Source organism: Balaenoptera ricei, chromosome 7 (genome assembly GCF_028023285.1).
Source record: "Balaenoptera ricei isolate mBalRic1 chromosome 7, mBalRic1.hap2, whole genome shotgun sequence".
NCBI classification, from domain to species: Eukaryota; Metazoa; Chordata; class Mammalia; order Artiodactyla; family Balaenopteridae; genus Balaenoptera; species Balaenoptera ricei.
This window is the reverse complement of record NC_082645.1, coordinates 47,947,906-47,965,762: the sequence shown is the minus strand read 5'-3', so window position 1 is coordinate 47,965,762 and position 17,857 is coordinate 47,947,906. Positions and strand designations below refer to the sequence as shown.

At 40.5% G+C, this 17,857-nt stretch overlaps 1 protein-coding gene and 1 non-coding gene across 19 annotated transcripts in view; both read left to right on the top strand.

Annotated features, from left to right (window-relative positions):
• The window catches only part of CCDC148 (coiled-coil domain containing 148), a 482,246-nt gene that overhangs the window by 119,165 nt on the left and 345,224 nt on the right, over positions 1-17,857 (top strand). For all 18 annotated transcript variants that reach the window (XR_009504110.1, XR_009504104.1, XR_009504105.1 and 15 more), the window contains 2 exons: positions 6,867-7,005; positions 9,565-9,771. Coding sequence is in view for 9 of the 18 variants with exons in the window: in XM_059927159.1 (XP_059783142.1) it covers positions 6,867-7,005; positions 9,565-9,771 (346 nt within the window). In the remaining 9 variants the exon portion in view is untranslated. The remainder of the gene's footprint in view (positions 1-6,866; positions 7,006-9,564; positions 9,772-17,857) is intronic.
• Positions 10,517-10,665, top strand: LOC132369415 (U12 minor spliceosomal RNA). The gene has a single exon (XR_009504391.1). It is a non-coding gene; the product is annotated as a U12 minor spliceosomal RNA (small nuclear RNA).

The following is a 17,857-nucleotide window of genomic DNA, read 5'->3' as shown; positions in this document are numbered from 1 at the left end:
TTAAATTTTTCCTCATCGCATCCCAAAGAAGTAAGCCAGTTCTATTATTCTTGCTTTTGAACCTGGAAAATTGAGTAATAATATTCATATAAAGTAACTTTATTCACTTCAACTTTATTGCACCTAAAAATATTCTTGCTCCCCAAAAGTGAAGAATAAAATGGTACATGGAAGCAGATTTGGCTCAATAGGATTTTTTAAAAAAATTAGAGCAAATAATGTGTTTGTGGATGATCTTGTCTTTACCGATCCTGTTCGTTTGAGTTTGAGCTGGTTTTGTTTGGGTTTTTTTTGTCTTAAAAATGGCCTTTGGTGTTAAACACTTCTCTGTTCCCAGTCAGCTCAGGAGTGTCACTGTAGATGTTGGTCGCTGGCCACATTGGATCTGCATCTCTTGAATCTCTACATCCTTCATAGTACTTTCCTTCCAAAGCAATATTAGGATGCTACATTTTAAAAAGTCATTTTTCTTCCATTCAACTGTCAAATAGGATATCTTTAGCTGAAAGTAAGAGAATACCCAACCCGAGTCAAAGTAACATAAATAATAAAGCGATTTCTTGTTTCATTCGAAGCACAGAGGTAGAGAAGTCCAAGCACAGCAAGGCCTAGTTTTCTGCATTCTCTTGCCCTGCCTTCCTGCAGGTAGATAGATGACTTTCTGCCAGACAACTAGAGCAGTTCCACACTGCCATACTCAGAAGCAGAAAGGGACCTTTTCTTCCTTGTGACTTGTTTTAAGAGCTAGGAAACCTTTGCCCCCAGAAGACTTCTCCCATTTCGATGGCCTTTTGGGCCTTTTGTCCATGATTATATCAAACACTGGGAAGAGGAATGGAAAGCTTGAGAACAGATGTTTGTGAATGGCTTAAGATAAGTCAAGATGCCCTCTGGGGGCTGGAATGGGGCTCACTTTCCCTGAAGTGGGGGGGGGCCTATGCAGGAAGGTAAATCTTGAATAAAATCAGGATTATGGTGAGCAGGAGCAAGAGTAGAGGCAAAGTCTGCTACAATTACCTTTTCCTTACAGTTCTTGTGATGAATATAATTATTTAAAACCTAGCATATGGGATGGCTGAGCCATTACATTTTACTTTTAACAAGCTGTTTTATCTTGATCATATTATTTCTAAACTTCCACTAGGAATTATACTGCCTCTTAAAACTAGTGGTGGATGGATGTAGGCACAAAAGATTGTTTAGGTGTATTGCCACCATCCCAGCTACTCCACCTCCAAAAAATACACATTCTAAGTAAAAAATTCAGCTTTCCATGCAAACTACTTTTAAACAGTATCTAAGTAAAAACAGATACAAAAAACAGATACAGAGTGCTTGTTATGAAAATAACAATTGCAGCTTCCAAATAAATCACTTAGCCTCTTCTTCTGACCAGATTCTCATTCCTAAACTCTCCTATAAGAAATTCTGGAGGGTCATATTTTCACTTTCCTGTCACCCCTCAGAAGAAGGCGGCTTTGGATGCTGGTGCAAGTTCTGGCTTTACCTTCTGGACCACTTTTGTTGTTGTTGATTCTTCAATTCAGTGGATTTTGAGCATACTCCTAAGAGCCCACTTTATTCTGGCTGTCAACTCCCACCTGAGTAGGTAAACTGGGCAGAGCCTGGGGAGCCAGGAGAGTGAGGACTGCTAAATGGGAATGGATCTCCTGGAAGACAATGTACATACCCAAACAACATCTAAGGAGCCGATTCTGTTGGTCAGAAATGAGTCTGCGGCCAGAGGGCCCTCTGTTAACCAGGCTGAAAATCAAAGATTTGTGTTTGGACAATAGGCCTGGGGTGGGGTGGTGAGTAGCTGGGGAGACAGTTTCAGGAACCAGGCTGATTAGATTCAGTGTTTGCATGGGTCTGATTTGGAAAGACAACTTTGAAAAGTGGTGTCAAGTTGTATTTTCTAGAGGGTCAGACCCAATGCTGCCAAACAAGCAGATTGTGTCAGAGCCATCTATTATCCACGTTATTCCACCAGTGGCTCACTCCCCTGACAGCATTACACTTGAAGAGACAAGAGCTTTTCTTCAGTCCAAATTCACTATGGCCATTTGCCAGTCAAGGCAGTCATCAGATGCTGGTAACTGCATCGGCTAGCGTCAGGAGGCCCTAATTACCATTTTGCTGGAAAGCCCCCTTCACTCTGAGAAAATATAAGACAACTTCAGCCAGTTTGAATACACAGTGTTTAGTCTCATAGACTTGTCCCTGCTGTTAAGGTACCTGTTGCCCTACGTGGCCTGTTTGCCATCGCTGGCTGCCCCCACGCCGCTAAATGTCTTTTGATGTCACGGAACCAGAACCCTGGGAAAGTGGTTTAACACAATTATGAAGAAAACTGGTAGTTAAGTTGATTGTGAGTCAGGCTAGGATTTTTGTAACAATTCAAACAGGTAGAATTAGGGAGACAGTTGGCCTTGGTCTCGTTGAATTCTCACAACCCTGTTGTCCTCCTTTTCTGAGTTACCTGTTTTGTCTCATATCCTGGGAAATCACGATGAAATGATATTGGTGGACCTCAATTGGCAGTGGGGGATGGAGGGTAAGGACTGAGCAATAAATACCTCACCCTCCTGCAGGCTGAAATTTCCTGAAACATTTTAAATTAGAAAATTTGGTTGGACAGAAAAATGGAAATTGCAGAGACCTACCAAAGATCTTTTGTCTGAAGATATTTTTTTAATGTACAAAATTTTAGGATAATTTGCTATTTTATATAGATTTTTTTTCTACAATGAAAAGATTAAGGTTAGAAAAGATAAATGTCCAGATTTGAATTTAGAAATTCAGATGTTAAATTTGATTTTATTTTAAATGCTAAGTAAGAAATGGCTACTTTGTTATTGTAAAGAGGCTATCATGTTTGAATATTCATCTTAGATTTTTACTACCCAGAAGACTCAGTATATATATATAGTGGTGGGAGTTTTCTCCCTCACAGACAGCATCCTAATGGAGATGCATGACTCTGCCAATAGTGTTGGTGATATGAGTATTTGCTTCAAAATTTAAGCCAGCAGCTCTGGAAATTGCTATAAGTACTCTAAAATAATAATATTGTGAGTATTTATATTATCATTTCTTTTTTTTAAGTTTTTTAAAATATAATTTTATTTATTTTTATTTTTGACTGCATTGGGTCTTCATTGTTGTGCACAGGCTTCTCTCTAGTTATGGTGAGCAGTGGCTACTCTTTGTTGTGGTGCGCGGGCTTCTCATTGCAGTGGCTTCTCTTGTTGAGGAGCACTGCCTTCTAGGCGCACAGGCCTCGGTAGTTGTGGCACGTGGGCTCAGTAGTTGTGGCTCGTGGGCTCTAGAGCGCAGGCTCAGTAGTTGTGGCGCATGGGCTTAGTTGCTCCTTGGCATGTGGGATCTTCCCGGACCAGGGCTTGAACCTGTGTCCCCTGCATTGGCAGGCAGATTCTCAACCACTGTGCCACCATAGAAGCGCTATCATTTCTGTTTTTTTTTTTTTTTTAAATGTTCCCCCTTTTCACCATGACCTAAGTTAACTAATTAACTTTTTTTTTTAAATTAATTAATTTATTTATTTATCTATTTCTGGCTGTGTTGGGTCCTCGCCTCCGCGCGAGGGCCCTCTCCAGCCGCGGCAAGCGGGGGCCACTCCTCATCGCGGCGCGCGGGCCGCTCATCGCCGCGGCCTCTCGCGCCGCGGGGCACAGGCTCCAGACGCGCAGGCTCAGCAACTGTGGCTCACGGGCCCAGCCGCTCCGCGGCACGTGGGATCCTCCCAGACCAGGGCTCTAACCCGTGCCCCCCGCACCGGCAGGCAGACTCCCAACCACTGCGCCACCAGGGAAGCCCCCTATCATTTCTTATAAACATGTTTTTCATTTTTATCCTACATCTACTAGAAAAATGACTTACAATTTGTGTAATTGTGGTAATTGGAAAAAGCTGTTGAGATGTGAGGTTTCCAAAATCAATAGGAGCAAAACGGATGTGATCATTGTTCATAGCATACTTGGTTTGAAATATCTAGTTTTAATGTTATATTATCTTCATATGTTTAAGTGGTTTTAATGTTGTCACTAAAATGGCACCTAATTAATACATTCATGCAATGTATAAAAATGTACTGAGTGCCACAAATTCTGCTGCTATATTTATTTATAGCAATGCACACTGCTTAATGTGTGCTTTTATTTAAAAACCATTTTTGTAAATGTTTGCTATTTGCACTTTCTCTTTGAGGATAGCCACAATCTTACACCACAATTCAGTATGAGAGATCATCAAAACAATTAGCTTAGAAGTACCTCTCCATTTGCCAAAGGATTTAAATAATTTTTGACAGTTATGGGTAAGGTTGCTCATAGATTATCTTAGGTCAGTTCTGTAAAAGCAAATCTGAGACAGGGATTGTAAGAACATGTGATTTGTTGGGCAGTGCTCTCAGGAGAAGGATGGTAAGGGAAGCAGGATGGAGGAGGGGAAGATGTCTGTGGCAGAAGATCTCAGTGGAAACAGGTTACAGTTTGCTCCCACAGTGAAACTCTGGAGCACGAATGGCATCACAGAGTTGGTCTCATCTTGAGGCAAGTGGGCTGGCCTTCTGTACCCCCATGTCAGCCAGTCGTTGCTTGGGGTTGGCTCTCAAAGGTGGTGGGAGAATAGCCTCCTGGGTGAGGCACTTCCCATTTGGCCCAGGACAGTTCTTCAGAGGAGGAAGGTACATCTGTGAATTACCAGCATTTTGAAGATAGGAATTCTAGCTCATCAAGGTGATCTAGCCTGGCACCAACAGCATCCTTTATATAGATAAATGACACTTTAAAAGAACAGAGAGCTTATTGGACCTAGATTCTGTCACTTCCTCCTCCCCAGCACATACACCCCTACACGTCTATCCTTGTAATCAAATAAAGATGGAAATTCACACTGTATTCAAGTCCCTTTTATTACAGAAACAGTTTAAAAGCATTAATGAGGACATGGACTCTGGGTCTATTCCTTTTTCTGATTGCTTGCCGTGTAGAAATGTGGCTAACTCTGCTATTAAAATGCATTTATGTTATCATGAATGAAATGAGTTCCTTGAGAGAGGACCTGGGATACTGTCCCTGAAGACTTGAGGGTGTTTTAAATGCCAAAACCACTCAGGCAAGCCTTTCTCCAGGCTTAATACTCCTATTTGAGATGCTTTATTTGCAGAAGCCTTTGGCTTAACTGATTCAGAGAGAACCCAAACACTCAATGTGTTCAATGAATGAAATCTCAAATTCTTTCTCTGCAATATATTATTATGTCATACAGAAGAAATGTAGAGTTTGCTTCTTCCTAATGGAACACTTCCAACCCACTTTTTCTTCCTATTATAGAGCTGCTAGAGAAGGTTATCTTCTTTGAAAAATAATTTTGTTTCTTTCTTGCTACTTATCAGTATCATGAAATACTTTACAGAAACTGGGTAAGTTGGATGAGGATGGTAGAATTCCCATTAGTATCACTGATTTAAAGAGGTTTTTATTGTTTTAAATTGTCAAATATTTTTCAAGGGCATAGAGGACATACTGTAAAAATTCTTTAAATTGCACAATTAACTTTAAAGTAGAAGGCCAATGATAGAAATAAACAATAGCAAGTCTCCATTTTGGATCAAAGAAATATTTGTTGCTAATAATATTCCCTCTGATTACATCTGTATTTGATTATTCCAACTTACTAAACAGGAATGATGATATGCAAATAAACTCAGAATAATAAAGAAACATTAATTCAGTCTAGAGTTCAAGCTGATATTGTAACCTTTTTACTTTGCATAGGGCTTTGCTAATACTTTCTATGGAGCACAAACCAGGCCAGTACCTAGGGAAGTTCTGAACTAAAAAAGGTATTTTGGAGCATGGTGGATATGCTATTGGGAAGGTGACTTGAAGGGATCCTGTTACAAATGATTTCTTTAGTGATCTGAAATTTAATGCCACTGGTTATCTTTTTACTACCAATATCTAGTCTTACCTCCACAAAGCAAGAAGCTGAGAGGGTAAAATAAAAGATAATTTTAGACTTACTTTTTTTTTTTTGACTGCGTTGTCTTTGTTGCTGCTAGTGGGCTTTTCTCTAGTTGTGGTGAGGCGGGGGCTACTCTTCCTTGTGGTGCACAGGCTTCTCATTGTGGTGGCTTCTCTTGTCGCGGAGCACAGGCTCTAGGTGCACGGCTTCAGTAGTTGTGGTGCACGGGCTCAGTAGTTGTGGCTCACGGGCTCTAGAGCGCAGGCTCAGTAGTGGTGGTGCGTGGGCTTAGTTGCTCCGCGGCATGTGGGATCTTCCTGGACCAGGGCTCGAACCCGTGTCCCCTGCATTGGCAGGCGGACTCTTAACCACTGTGCCACAAGGGAAGTCCCTAGACTTACTTTTAAAGTCAACCTTAATATGTGCCTTCCTCAGGCCTTAGTTTCCTTTGTGTATTGTTTATTTGACTCTCTACATTTGTGTTTTCCTCCAGTCTAGAAACAGGAAATTTGTTGAATTAGCAAAATTCCTTTTTAATCTGTAGAGTTAATAATTTATTATTTCATTCATTGGTCATAATTTTTAAAATATTGTTATAGGCAAGATAGAATAAATATTTTTAAAATATTATGTCTCATTGTTAAACTTCTTCAAATTATGCGTGGAACTCATGACAAGACCAAATAAAGGATTGAAAGAACCCATTGTGTTATAATTTAGAACTTTTTCTATAGGAGACATTTAATTTGGCTAATGTATTTTTTTTAAAGTCTTTATTTAATGTAATCATTATCATTCACTAACAGCTTAAACAGTTTGAGGTCCCTCAAACTCCATGATTGCTTAAAGTGTTGTGACATTTTTATTTCTTCCAGAAACTTCCAATTAAGTGATGAAGACCACTGGTTTTACCAGGCTCTTGTGGATCAGTATCCTGGGGATCTCAGTGGCAGAAGGACTCTGTATCTGGACATGTTACAAAGACATTTTCCTCACAAATCGAGGCATGATTTGGTGAGTGCTGGACCCTATATGCTGGCAAGTTAAATTGTTTTAGTGGTTGATAACTATTGAGCAAAATATATATATACTTTAAATGGTGCTCTAAAATGATTTTTTTTTCTACACTCTAGAAAATAATAGGGTTATAGTTTGAAAGTCTACCATTTTTCAGGTCAGTGTGGTACATAAAAAGATGGGAGATCCCTCTGGCCACATTCACTCTTCTGTGGCTTACCTGCCACAGAGAGCTTCACCATGGTCCCCTGGGTTGCTCTGCTAGTGTTGACCTCCAGGTGTCTGTACATTCACCTGCCCATCTCAGAGGTTCTGCCATCTCTGAGTCTTGCCTGAAAGTGGGGTGCATGCTCCTACATTCACACAGCCTACCACACCTCAGTCCTTCTAGTCGTGGGGAAGCCAACACTTGCCTTGGGAGCTGGTGCCTACCTACACCATCCCCACCACAACTCCACTTGATCCCTCTAGACGGGTCTAAACACAAATGCCCCAAATTCATAACTCAGAGTCCTGGCTGAAATTTCCCTGGGAAGTTATGGTTACATTCTTTAGTGGACAAGATCACATAGACAAGGAAACAGAAGTTACCATGTCACCAGTGAATTTCATAGTAACTCACTTTAAAACATATATGTAAACAAACATGCATAGACTCTTACCTTTTTTTTAATAAATTTATTTATTTATTTATTTTTGACTACATTGGGTCTTCATTGCTGCACACAGGCTTTCCTCCAGTTGCGTCGAGCTGGGGCTACTCTTCGTTGTGGCGCACGGGCTTCTCATTGCAGTGGCCTCTCTTGTTGCGGAGCACAGGCTCTAGGCACGCAGGCTTCAATAGTTATGGCACGTGGGCTCACTAGTTGTGGCTCGTGGGCTCCAGAGTGCAGGCTCAGCAGTTGTGGCACACGGGCTCAGCTGCTCCACGGCATGTGGAATCTTCCCGGACCAGGGCTTGAACCCATGTCGCCTGCATTGGCAGGCAGATTCCCAACCACTGCACCACCAGGGAAGTCTGACTGTTACCTTTTAAATAGGCCATGCTATAAAATATTATCACATACTCTGCGTTTTTGTAATTGTTTTAAATCAAGCAAGTAACAATACTAACATGTGTATAGAATTTATCCTATGTCAGTCATGTGTAAACTCCTGTGATGCACATAACAGTGGGTGAGAGAAGTACTGTAGTTATCCTTACTTTTCAGGTGAAGAAACTGAAGCAAAGGCCACACAACTAGTATGACCAACCTCTCTTATCCTTTCCCACCCACCAACTCCCACCCAATTATTTGTTTTAATTCTGACCTTTATTTTATAGCAAATTCTTGTTGTGTAAAAAACATGTTATATAATAATTCATTCTGGATTTTACAAAACTCTTAATTTACTAAATTAGATCTTTCTTTTTATTCCCTATAGATTCTGTTTGCTTCTGTGACCAGCTGTCATTTTTAACTGTGTAGATTTTTATATTTGCCTACTATTAATATGATAAAGATTTTTGCATTTACTTCTTACATCGGGATAATTAGTATGCATTTCTGCATGGTGTATACTTCCTTTCTTAATGTTTGCCAAGTTTTAAGCATATTCTTGGCTTAGGGGAATAAAGCTAAGAAGTTTACCAAACAGATTTTAGGAGCTGATATTTGGTTTAAGTGAAGCCATAGCCCGTTTCATTATGTACTTAATTAACCATACCTAAATTATTTTTTTTAGGTAGGACCAACCTTATCCTGCTCGCTAGCTTCTTTTCTCACATCACTTAGGGGTTAAGTAATGTATCAAATTCAGAGATGTGGTCTATACTGGCAAAATAAAGAATTATTTAGATCACTGACTCTCAATTGCAGGAGACACACCTTTATATAAGGAGTATTTCAGAATCACCTACAGAGATTTTTCGAACTACTCAGGCTATCTCCCGTCCTGTTCTTTCCCTCAAGACTCAAATCTCCCAGGGTTGGGATTCACTGGCAGCAGGAACTATTGGTACCTATGTAAGAATATCATGTCCCTCAGGAGCGTGGGATGGGAAGGGCTACTGTCATTGCTATAAATACTTCCAGTTTAGATGTCCGAACATCTGATTGTTTCAGTAATCAAGGGCAAACTGAGTTTTCAGGATTATTGTGGCAATTTTTAATGTTTATTAGCATATGTCTAACTGAAGCACCTGGAGTCATTGTTAATACGGCAAAGCTGATTTAAAGATGGAGTATTTTTGAAATTATATGTAGGGGAAATCATATTTTCTGCTCATAGATTCATTGCTATATAGGGGTAGAAGTTGTTTTAGGGCTGTCTGGCCTGACTCCATCCTGTATAAAACTTAAAAACATTTAATGACTGGTCCTCAGTCACCAGTTAGCCATGGGCTCAGAACTCTGGGACTGGTACTTGGTCCTGGTTGTTGTATTTACTATTAAGATGTTTGTCCCTCATTTTTCAAAATCATTGGTTATAATTCATTTTATTCACTTTTGTAACAATGACATAAAGCGTAGGCTCAGTTTCATAATAAGCGTTTACTACCTGTTATCTTTTCAGGTTGAACATGAAAAATATTGTGACCAATATCGCTTTGCTAAGGAGCAGCGAAGGATCCTGATATCAAGTTGGAGTAAGAATAGGAGAGACTTTATACAGAAGGCTGTGCTGACAGTGGCCGAGGCCTGTGCAACTCATGAAATGGAAAACATATTGGTTAAGGACAGGAAAAAGCAACAGGAGGTGTGTGCTGATCTGCAAGCCAAGGTGAGACGCTTTGCAGAAGGTGCTTCAGTATTTGCCTGGGTATTCGCTTAAGAATTCACTTTTCCCTTTTGTTCAATTCCAACCTAAAGTCCCGTTTCTCTAAAAAGCCTATTTTGAATACAATTGTTAGTTCGAACCATATGAAATTGAAATTCTTTTAGATCAAAAATTGTGAACAATCAACAATTTCATACGGTTCAACCGGAAGTTACTATAACAGGAGGTGAGTATTGAAGTTTTGTTTGACGATTTCCGATACCAACCACAAATGCTGTACGTCAGAGTGAGGTGCTGGATGAAAATGCAGAATGTAATTATAAAGTAAATGTCTGACGCTGCTTCAGACTCATGGACCTCTCATTCACATTAAAGATGTTTTTTAAAAAAAGGGTCAAGTTATGAAGAGGAGGGAGGATTTGTGAAGAGATACATTGAGGAGAGCTTGATGGGCTGTGTGTGAGCACTCAGCAGAGTGAGAGGGGGAGCAGACAGGGTTTTCCTCCTGCTCAGACCCAGCAAGGGGCCTCCAGCATGGCTTGGAGAGTTGAGTGGGTAACCCCTGTAGTTGGAGGCTTGAGCACTGGTGTCTGACGCTCGCAGGGAAATATAGAGGAATTACGTTAGCGGCAGAACTGAAAACAAGAGTGGCTGCTGTGTCTGGTCACGGGTGCATGAGTCCTGGAGGCCCCATGTAGATATGGCCTCTCTAGGAGCGTTGGAAGGGCCACCAAACATGAATTGTATCCTGCCTTAAACTTATGAGTAAGGAAAATAATGATTCGGGGTGGTGCCAAATCCTTACTGCTAATGTGAGGTGAATTTTTGAGTGGGTAAAGGTTGCCCCTAAGGTGACCTGCTTACTTTGCAGGATGCCTGGGAGTTGTGATTTGGCAATCCCCCTTATACTTAAAGAGTAGAATGGTCTGAACCATACAAACTGGAGAAGCTGAGACAGGACCCGGGAGCTAACTAATTCCCCGAGCAGGGGACTGGTCGGACCTCACAAAATTGCCAACAATATTATTACCCATGAAACTGTTGAACCTGGAGTTGGTAACTTTAGCCAGCTCTCTGAAACTTAGTAGTTCTGTAACTGCAGTATAATGCCAACTGCTTGTTTGTGGTTGAGAAATAAAGATGCATGCGGCACACGCACACACACAGTTGTATTGAGGTACAGCATACATACAGTGCCCAAATCTTAATTTACTGATAAATGACATGGTAGGATGATGATGGTGCAACAAGAAATTATATTCTCTTGATAGAAAAAATAAGCTGGTAGATGTTATATTATAGCAGTTAATAGCATATAGAAACAAATGTCTCTATTTTAAAACATTAGAGGAAAAATGCCTGCTCTGCATTCTTTTTTTTTTTTTAATATTTATTTATTTGGTTTGCCAGGCCTTAGTTGCGGCAGGCGGGCTCCTTAGTTGCGGCATGCGTGTGGGATCTAGTTCCCTGACCAGGGATTGAACCCGGGCCCCCTGCATTGGGAGCACAGAGTCTTAACCACGGCACCACCAGGAAAGTGCCTGCATTTTTGTTTGCTTGTTTGTTTTTTTTTTAAACATCTTTATTGGAGTATAATTGCTTTACAATGGTGTGTTAGTTTCTGCTTTATAACAAAGTGAATCAGTTATACATATACATATGTTCCCATATCTCTTCCCTCTTGCATCTCCCTCCCTCCCACCCTCCCTATACCACCCCTCTAGGTGGTCACAAAGCACCAAGCTGATCTCCCTGTGCTATGCGGCTGCTTCCCACTAGCTATCTATTTTACATTTGGTAGTGTATATATGTCCATGACACTCTCTCACCCTGTCACATCTCACCCCTCCCCCTCCCCATATCCTCAAGTCCATTCTCTAGTAGGTCTGTGTCTTTATTCCCGTCTTGCCACTAGGTTCTTCATGACTTTTTTTTTTTTTCCTTAGATTCCGTATATATGTGTTAGCATACTGTATTTGTTTTTCTCTTTCTGACTTACTTCACTCTGTATGACAGACTCTAACTCCATCCACCTCATTACAAATACCTCCATTTCATTTCTTTTTATGGCTGAGTAATATTTCATTGTATATATGTGCCACTGGATTGGAAGAATCAGCATTGTGAAAATGACTGTACTACCCAAAGCAATCTACAGATTCAGTGCAATCCCTATCAAACTACCACTGGCATTTTTCACAGAACTAGAACAAAAAATTTCACAATTTGTATGGAGACACAAAAGACCCCGAATAGCCAAAGCAATCTTGAGAACGAAAAATGGAGCTGGAGGAATCAGGCTCCCTGACTTCAGACTATATTACAAAGCCTGCATTTTTTTAAACAAAAATATATTTCTTTTGACATTGCATAAGCTTAGGACCTAAAAGTAATAGAAGCTGCATCAAGCCCTATCTACCATGGGCTACAGAGCTAATGTGTGTTTCTTCTCCATCTGTGACTTATTAGGAACACTCAGTGACTCTAAAAAAAAAAAGGGGGGGTGGTCAGGGGCCACGACAAGTCCTTATATACTCCTAGTCTGTTTATACTCATTTTTCACACATTATCATTAGTCCTTAAACTATGCTGTAGGTGATATTTTCTTTTCATTGTATTACCTTGAGGTAAACATACATGCAGTAGAGCACACAGAACCTAAGTGTGCTATTGAATAAAGTTTTACAAATATATGCTGCCCATAGAAATACCATCAGGGTCAAGGTATAGAAATGCTCAGAAGGCTCTCTCATGCCTTTTCTTGGTATATACTGGCCCCATCCATGACCACTATTCTGAATTTATCACCATAGGTTAGTTTTGCTTATTGGTGAATTTCATATGAATCGAATCATACAGTATATACTCTTTTATACTTCTTTTACTCATCATATCTGTGAGTTTCGTCCTTGTTGCATGTTGCAATTATTTGTTCTTCTTTATAGCTCGGTAGTACTTCCTACATATATATATATATATATATATATATATATATATATATATATATATATATATATATATATATATATATATATACATGTACCACAATTTATTTGTATGTTCTCCTATTGATGGGAATTTGAGTTGCTTTCAGGTTTTTGCTGTTATAATAATGGTGCTATGAACATTCTTGAACATGTCTTATGGTGGACATAGGCCCTTATATCTCTTGGATAAGTACCTAGGAGTGGAATCGCTGCATCATAAGGCTCATGTGTGTTTCACTTTAGTAAATACTGCCAAATAGTTTTCCAAAGTGGTTATATAAATTTGCAGCCACTTTCAGTTGCTCCACATCCTCACCAACATTGATGTTGCCAATCTTTCATTTCAGCTAATCTGATGAATGTGTAGTGGCACCTCATAATTTTCATTTGCATTTAGAATAAAGATATTGAGCAGCTTTTCTTATGCATATTGGCCATTTGAATATTCTCTTTTGTGAAATGACCACTTAGGTCCTTTGCCCATTTTTCTATTCCATCGTCTGCCTTTTTTTCTTACTCATTTGTATGTTCTTTATATATTCTGTATGCAGGTTCTGTTTTTTTCTCCCTATCTGTAACTTGTCTCTTCACACTCTTAACATTGTTTTTTGATGAACAAACCTTCTTAATTTTAATGAAATTCTGTCTTTTTAAATTTTAAATGTCTTTGGGGTATAAGTTATATACTGTACAAATCACCCTTTTTAGTGTACAGTTCTGAGTTTTGACAAATGCCTGACACGTAACCTCCCCGGCAGTCAGGATGTAGAACTGTTCCATCACTGTCAGCCATCCTTCATGCCTCTTTGTAGTCAGCACCTCACCCACCTTCAGCCTTTGGCAACTACTGATCTCTGTCCCTATAGTTTGCCTATTCTAGGATGTCATATAAATGTAACCATTATAGTATGCGCTCTTTTGAGTCTGGCTTTTTTCGCTTAGCACAATGCCTTTGAAATCCAGCCGCTTTATTGTGTATGTCAATAGTTTGGTCGTTTTTATTGCTGTGTAGTATTCCATGATATGGGTTTATCACAGTTTATCCATTCACCAGTTGTCTTCAGTTTTTGGCAATTAGTGGTACTTTGCTTATGGTGGGAGTAGGCTTCAGGCTTTCCCTGTGAACCTGAGCCCAAGAGAGAGACTTGCTCCTCTTGCACCTTCCGCTGCAGTAGGTTCTTACTAGCCACTTGCTAGCCCGGCTGGCGAAGAGGCATTCTGCTTTCTTGGTTCAGCCTCAGTCTCAGGCAGGACCTATGTCCCTGGGTCTTGGGGCCAGGACCTACTCAGTAGCTGTGCCCTCCTCCCCAGGGCAGAAGAACTCCAAACTCGCCTCGGGTCTTTCTTGTTCCTGTGAGGGAGAGAGCTTGCTGCTTCTTCCCCAGGAGAGGAGGATTTCGTTGTTCCCTTTCCCCAGCTGTAAAGCGTCTACGCTTGTGCCCTGGTGGGTTTGCTGCTCTGCATACCTCCCCACCCACAGCGCCTTTTGTTCAGTTGGGTTTTGTTCCTCTCTCGTTGATTTGCACACCCATAAGGGACTTCCTCTGCTTGCCTACCCTGACCTCCATCTTTCTTAGGAGCATTCTGTGAGGTTTGTAGAGAAAAGCCTGTGAAGGGGTGTAAATTCCCCTTACGTCTGTAGCTTCCATGGGTTCTATACAGAAGCTAACACTCTGCCACAGCAGCAAATTGTTAAAGTGTAACTATGGGATCATCACAGAGTTTTACGTGCAATCTTCTTATCCCTTCTAGAATGGCCTTGTCTTTCCCAGGGGCTCTGCCTCAAGTAAGCCAGTTCTCACATTGCCTCTCTTCCTGAAGACATCTACCTTTCTTTAAATCTCAGGCTAGTTTATTGCCCCATGACCTCTTCTCCGATGGGTTCAAGAAAAGTTTTGATGTTGTAGGCTATTCAGCTTTTCCTTGTGGTTAAAGTCGGAGCAACATTTTCCTGCTTTCTGGAAGGTCCTAATGAAATACTATTTATCAGTCTTTTATGTGCTCTATTTAAGAAATCATTGGCTAGTGGCGTGGGGTCATTTTCAAAGGTCTGAGATTTTTCTGCCCAACAAAGCTCCTGCCAGAGGTTTGGGATCCACCCAAAACAGTGAGGTGGAATAGCAATAAATGGGAACCTGAAGGTGGAAGAGAATTAGCTAAAGGAAAATGTGTATGGGGAATTTTCCAGGAACAGTCCAGACAAGAAAACTGATAGGAGGGCAAGAGTCAGCATTAAGCACCTGCCGGGTTTACTGGGGATAGCGTCAGTCACCAGTCCAATGAGAACTCTGCTTCTCCCCTTTACCTCTCCTCCCCTTTTCCCTTCCACTCCTGGACTCTGATGGTCTAAGCATGTAGGGAATGAAAGGAAATGTTACCTTCTGAATAAAGAGGGAAGAGTTGCTTAATCTCTTAGAACTAGACAATTTAGTTTTGAATCAAGACTGTATTTTGTGACTTAAAGTGACTGTGGGACCCTCTGTAACCCAAGAGTGAGCCATGGGTTCTGTTTAGTTTTCATCTAGTGACAGGAGAAACATCTGAATGGGGGACAGAAATAAGGCAGTGTTTTGATTATTTCCCATACATCATGCTGCTCAATGTATCAGGCGTATTCTGTGGAGAGCCCCCAACATCTCAGGCATTCGAATAGATGCTTTATAGGCATTTTCTGATATTACCCTCAATGACAAATCCAAGTTATGATGTGCAAGGGGTGCTGTAGAGCACTCACCCATGAAATCAGGGGCTGGGGTCAGTGGAGGCAACATAATATGGAGTCTCCTCAGAGACACATGGTCACAATATGGTGAACAACTATCTCTGAACTTTTGGAGTTGCAGCCTCCAAAGAGTAAATGTGGGCAGAGAGTGGAGAAATTGGAACATAAAGTGAATTGTGGTAAAATGGATTCTATTTTCCATAGAGACAGTGTTATCGTTGGAGTTTGTGTTCCTGATCAAGGACTGAGGCTCAGTAAATTATAGCCCGGACCAAAAATATATCATAAAAGAAAAGGGGTAACTCTATCAATTTGGTAGTAATTAAAAATATTAAATTATGCTTTTTTTTTTTTTAACCTGGGAAGAAACTTGGAGATTTATCCCTAGTCTTCATTTTACAAGTCTGAAAGGTGAAGTCCTGAAAGATAAAGTGACCCGCCTTAAGGTTCACGCCAGCTCATTTGATTTGAAATTCCGTATTATCACTGCCCTACACAGCTTTGCATACAAGAATCTTACAAAATAATAGAAGACATTTATTATACTGTGGGCCCCAATGTGCTATAAAATAGACTCACAGAAAAATATTACTTCATTGTATCATAAATTTGACCTTTCTAAAATGAACATGCTAGCTATAATAAACATTAGTTAAACATTTAACCATAATTTTGTTCTTAGTCTTGGAATTTAAAAGGGCTTGTGGGGGATGATTTAGACGATTTGTGTCTTTAAGAAAAGAGTTAAAGGAATTTTGAAATAATGAGTTCTCTGTCTCTGTTTTATTTTGGTTTTCCATCAGTAACTGCTGCTGAAGCAAGTAGAGGCTTTTAGGCCTCTCACAAGAGGGCTGAGATGAAAGTGGGAAAGTAGAGCTCTTATTCTCCTGCTCCCACAAAACCTGCTCTAAACCCTAAATTTTCCTAGACTACCAGCCCCAGACCGTCCTGGCACTAGCCTAGACCACTCTGTTAGCTGTGCACTTGATTCCTTAACATCCTCATCTGTCTACGGAATGGCTGGGGAGCCTCATTGCCAGATCTGTCTCACAGTTGACTTTCTCTGTGTCCATACTGGGTAGCCAAGTACTACTAAGGAAAAGTCATCTTATCCGGACTCTCAATGAAATGTCCACATGGGAATCCTTAGTCTTGTCCTTTTTTCACCAGTTCTTCCTATTCCCCTTATCACTGTTTCAAAGGATCACTGGTCCTTACAAGACTCTTACCTAACACCATACACCCTCCCCACCAGACTCCCAGGAGACAACCCACTTCCTACTTTATCAATAAAATGAAGTCATGGAGGTATGAAATCAACCCTTAATTCCTGCCTCGCCCGCCCTGTGTCTGTCTCCTGCTAGTCCCCTGCTTTCCTCCCGATGCAGAATGTGATGTCTTCTACACAATCACATCCAGTCCTTCCCTCTGATGTTTGGGACTCTGACCCATCTAACCAGTTTAGAAATTGGGTTCTACTGATTATCCCCTTTCCTTATTTTTTCTTTATTTTTACTCTGTGGGGTATTCCTCTCAGTCATCCTCTAGGTCCTGGGCAGTCCCTATTCTCTACACTTTCATTTGAAATCAACCTTTTGAAAGAATAATCTAGATTATATTTTTCTCCAGGGCTTGTGATCTCTCCACTCCACCAAAATCCTCTCCTCTCTCCAAAGTGACCAGTGACCTCCATATTACCTAATCCAGTCAATGCTCTTCCTTCCTGATCCTAGTGGACCTCTCACACTGAAAAATCTATGTCCCCTATACAACTGCAAGCAGGAACCCCATCTTATTCATCTTGGTATAACATACACCCCCTCCAACTCCTCTACCCCTCCAACACCTCCCCCGCATCAGATTTTTCAGTGATTGGAACACACTTGGTGCTGAGTAACTTTTGTTGAAGTATGTAATAAGGCTTAGGCATTTCTTTCTCTTCTTCTTAATAACCCCTTGAGATAGTACTATTTTCACTACCTTCTTTCTACCTTATTTATGAAGGAATCTTGCTGTAGAAACAAGTATATGGATATGCAAAGTCATTAAGAAATGAAGTACAAGTCTTAATTGTCAACACTGAATATGCTGCAGAGTCACATGTGGCTTTAAAAAGAAAACCTGATAATCTATAAAACTGAGGTATATTTTGGGCATGAATCATGTTACCAGGCACTTAGTTTTCTTCTCGACCTCATCTTGTTTTTGTACCCTTTTCCCCCATCTCTAGCTCATGAATGACCTAACCAAGAAGCCATAGTAGTTAGGGAAGTCAGATAATGATGGGGTAGAAGATACCTTTTTGAATAAATAGCATTTGAACACCATTTCCACACTTTGATCATTTCTCATGGCATCAACTCCTCCCATAATTTCCCTT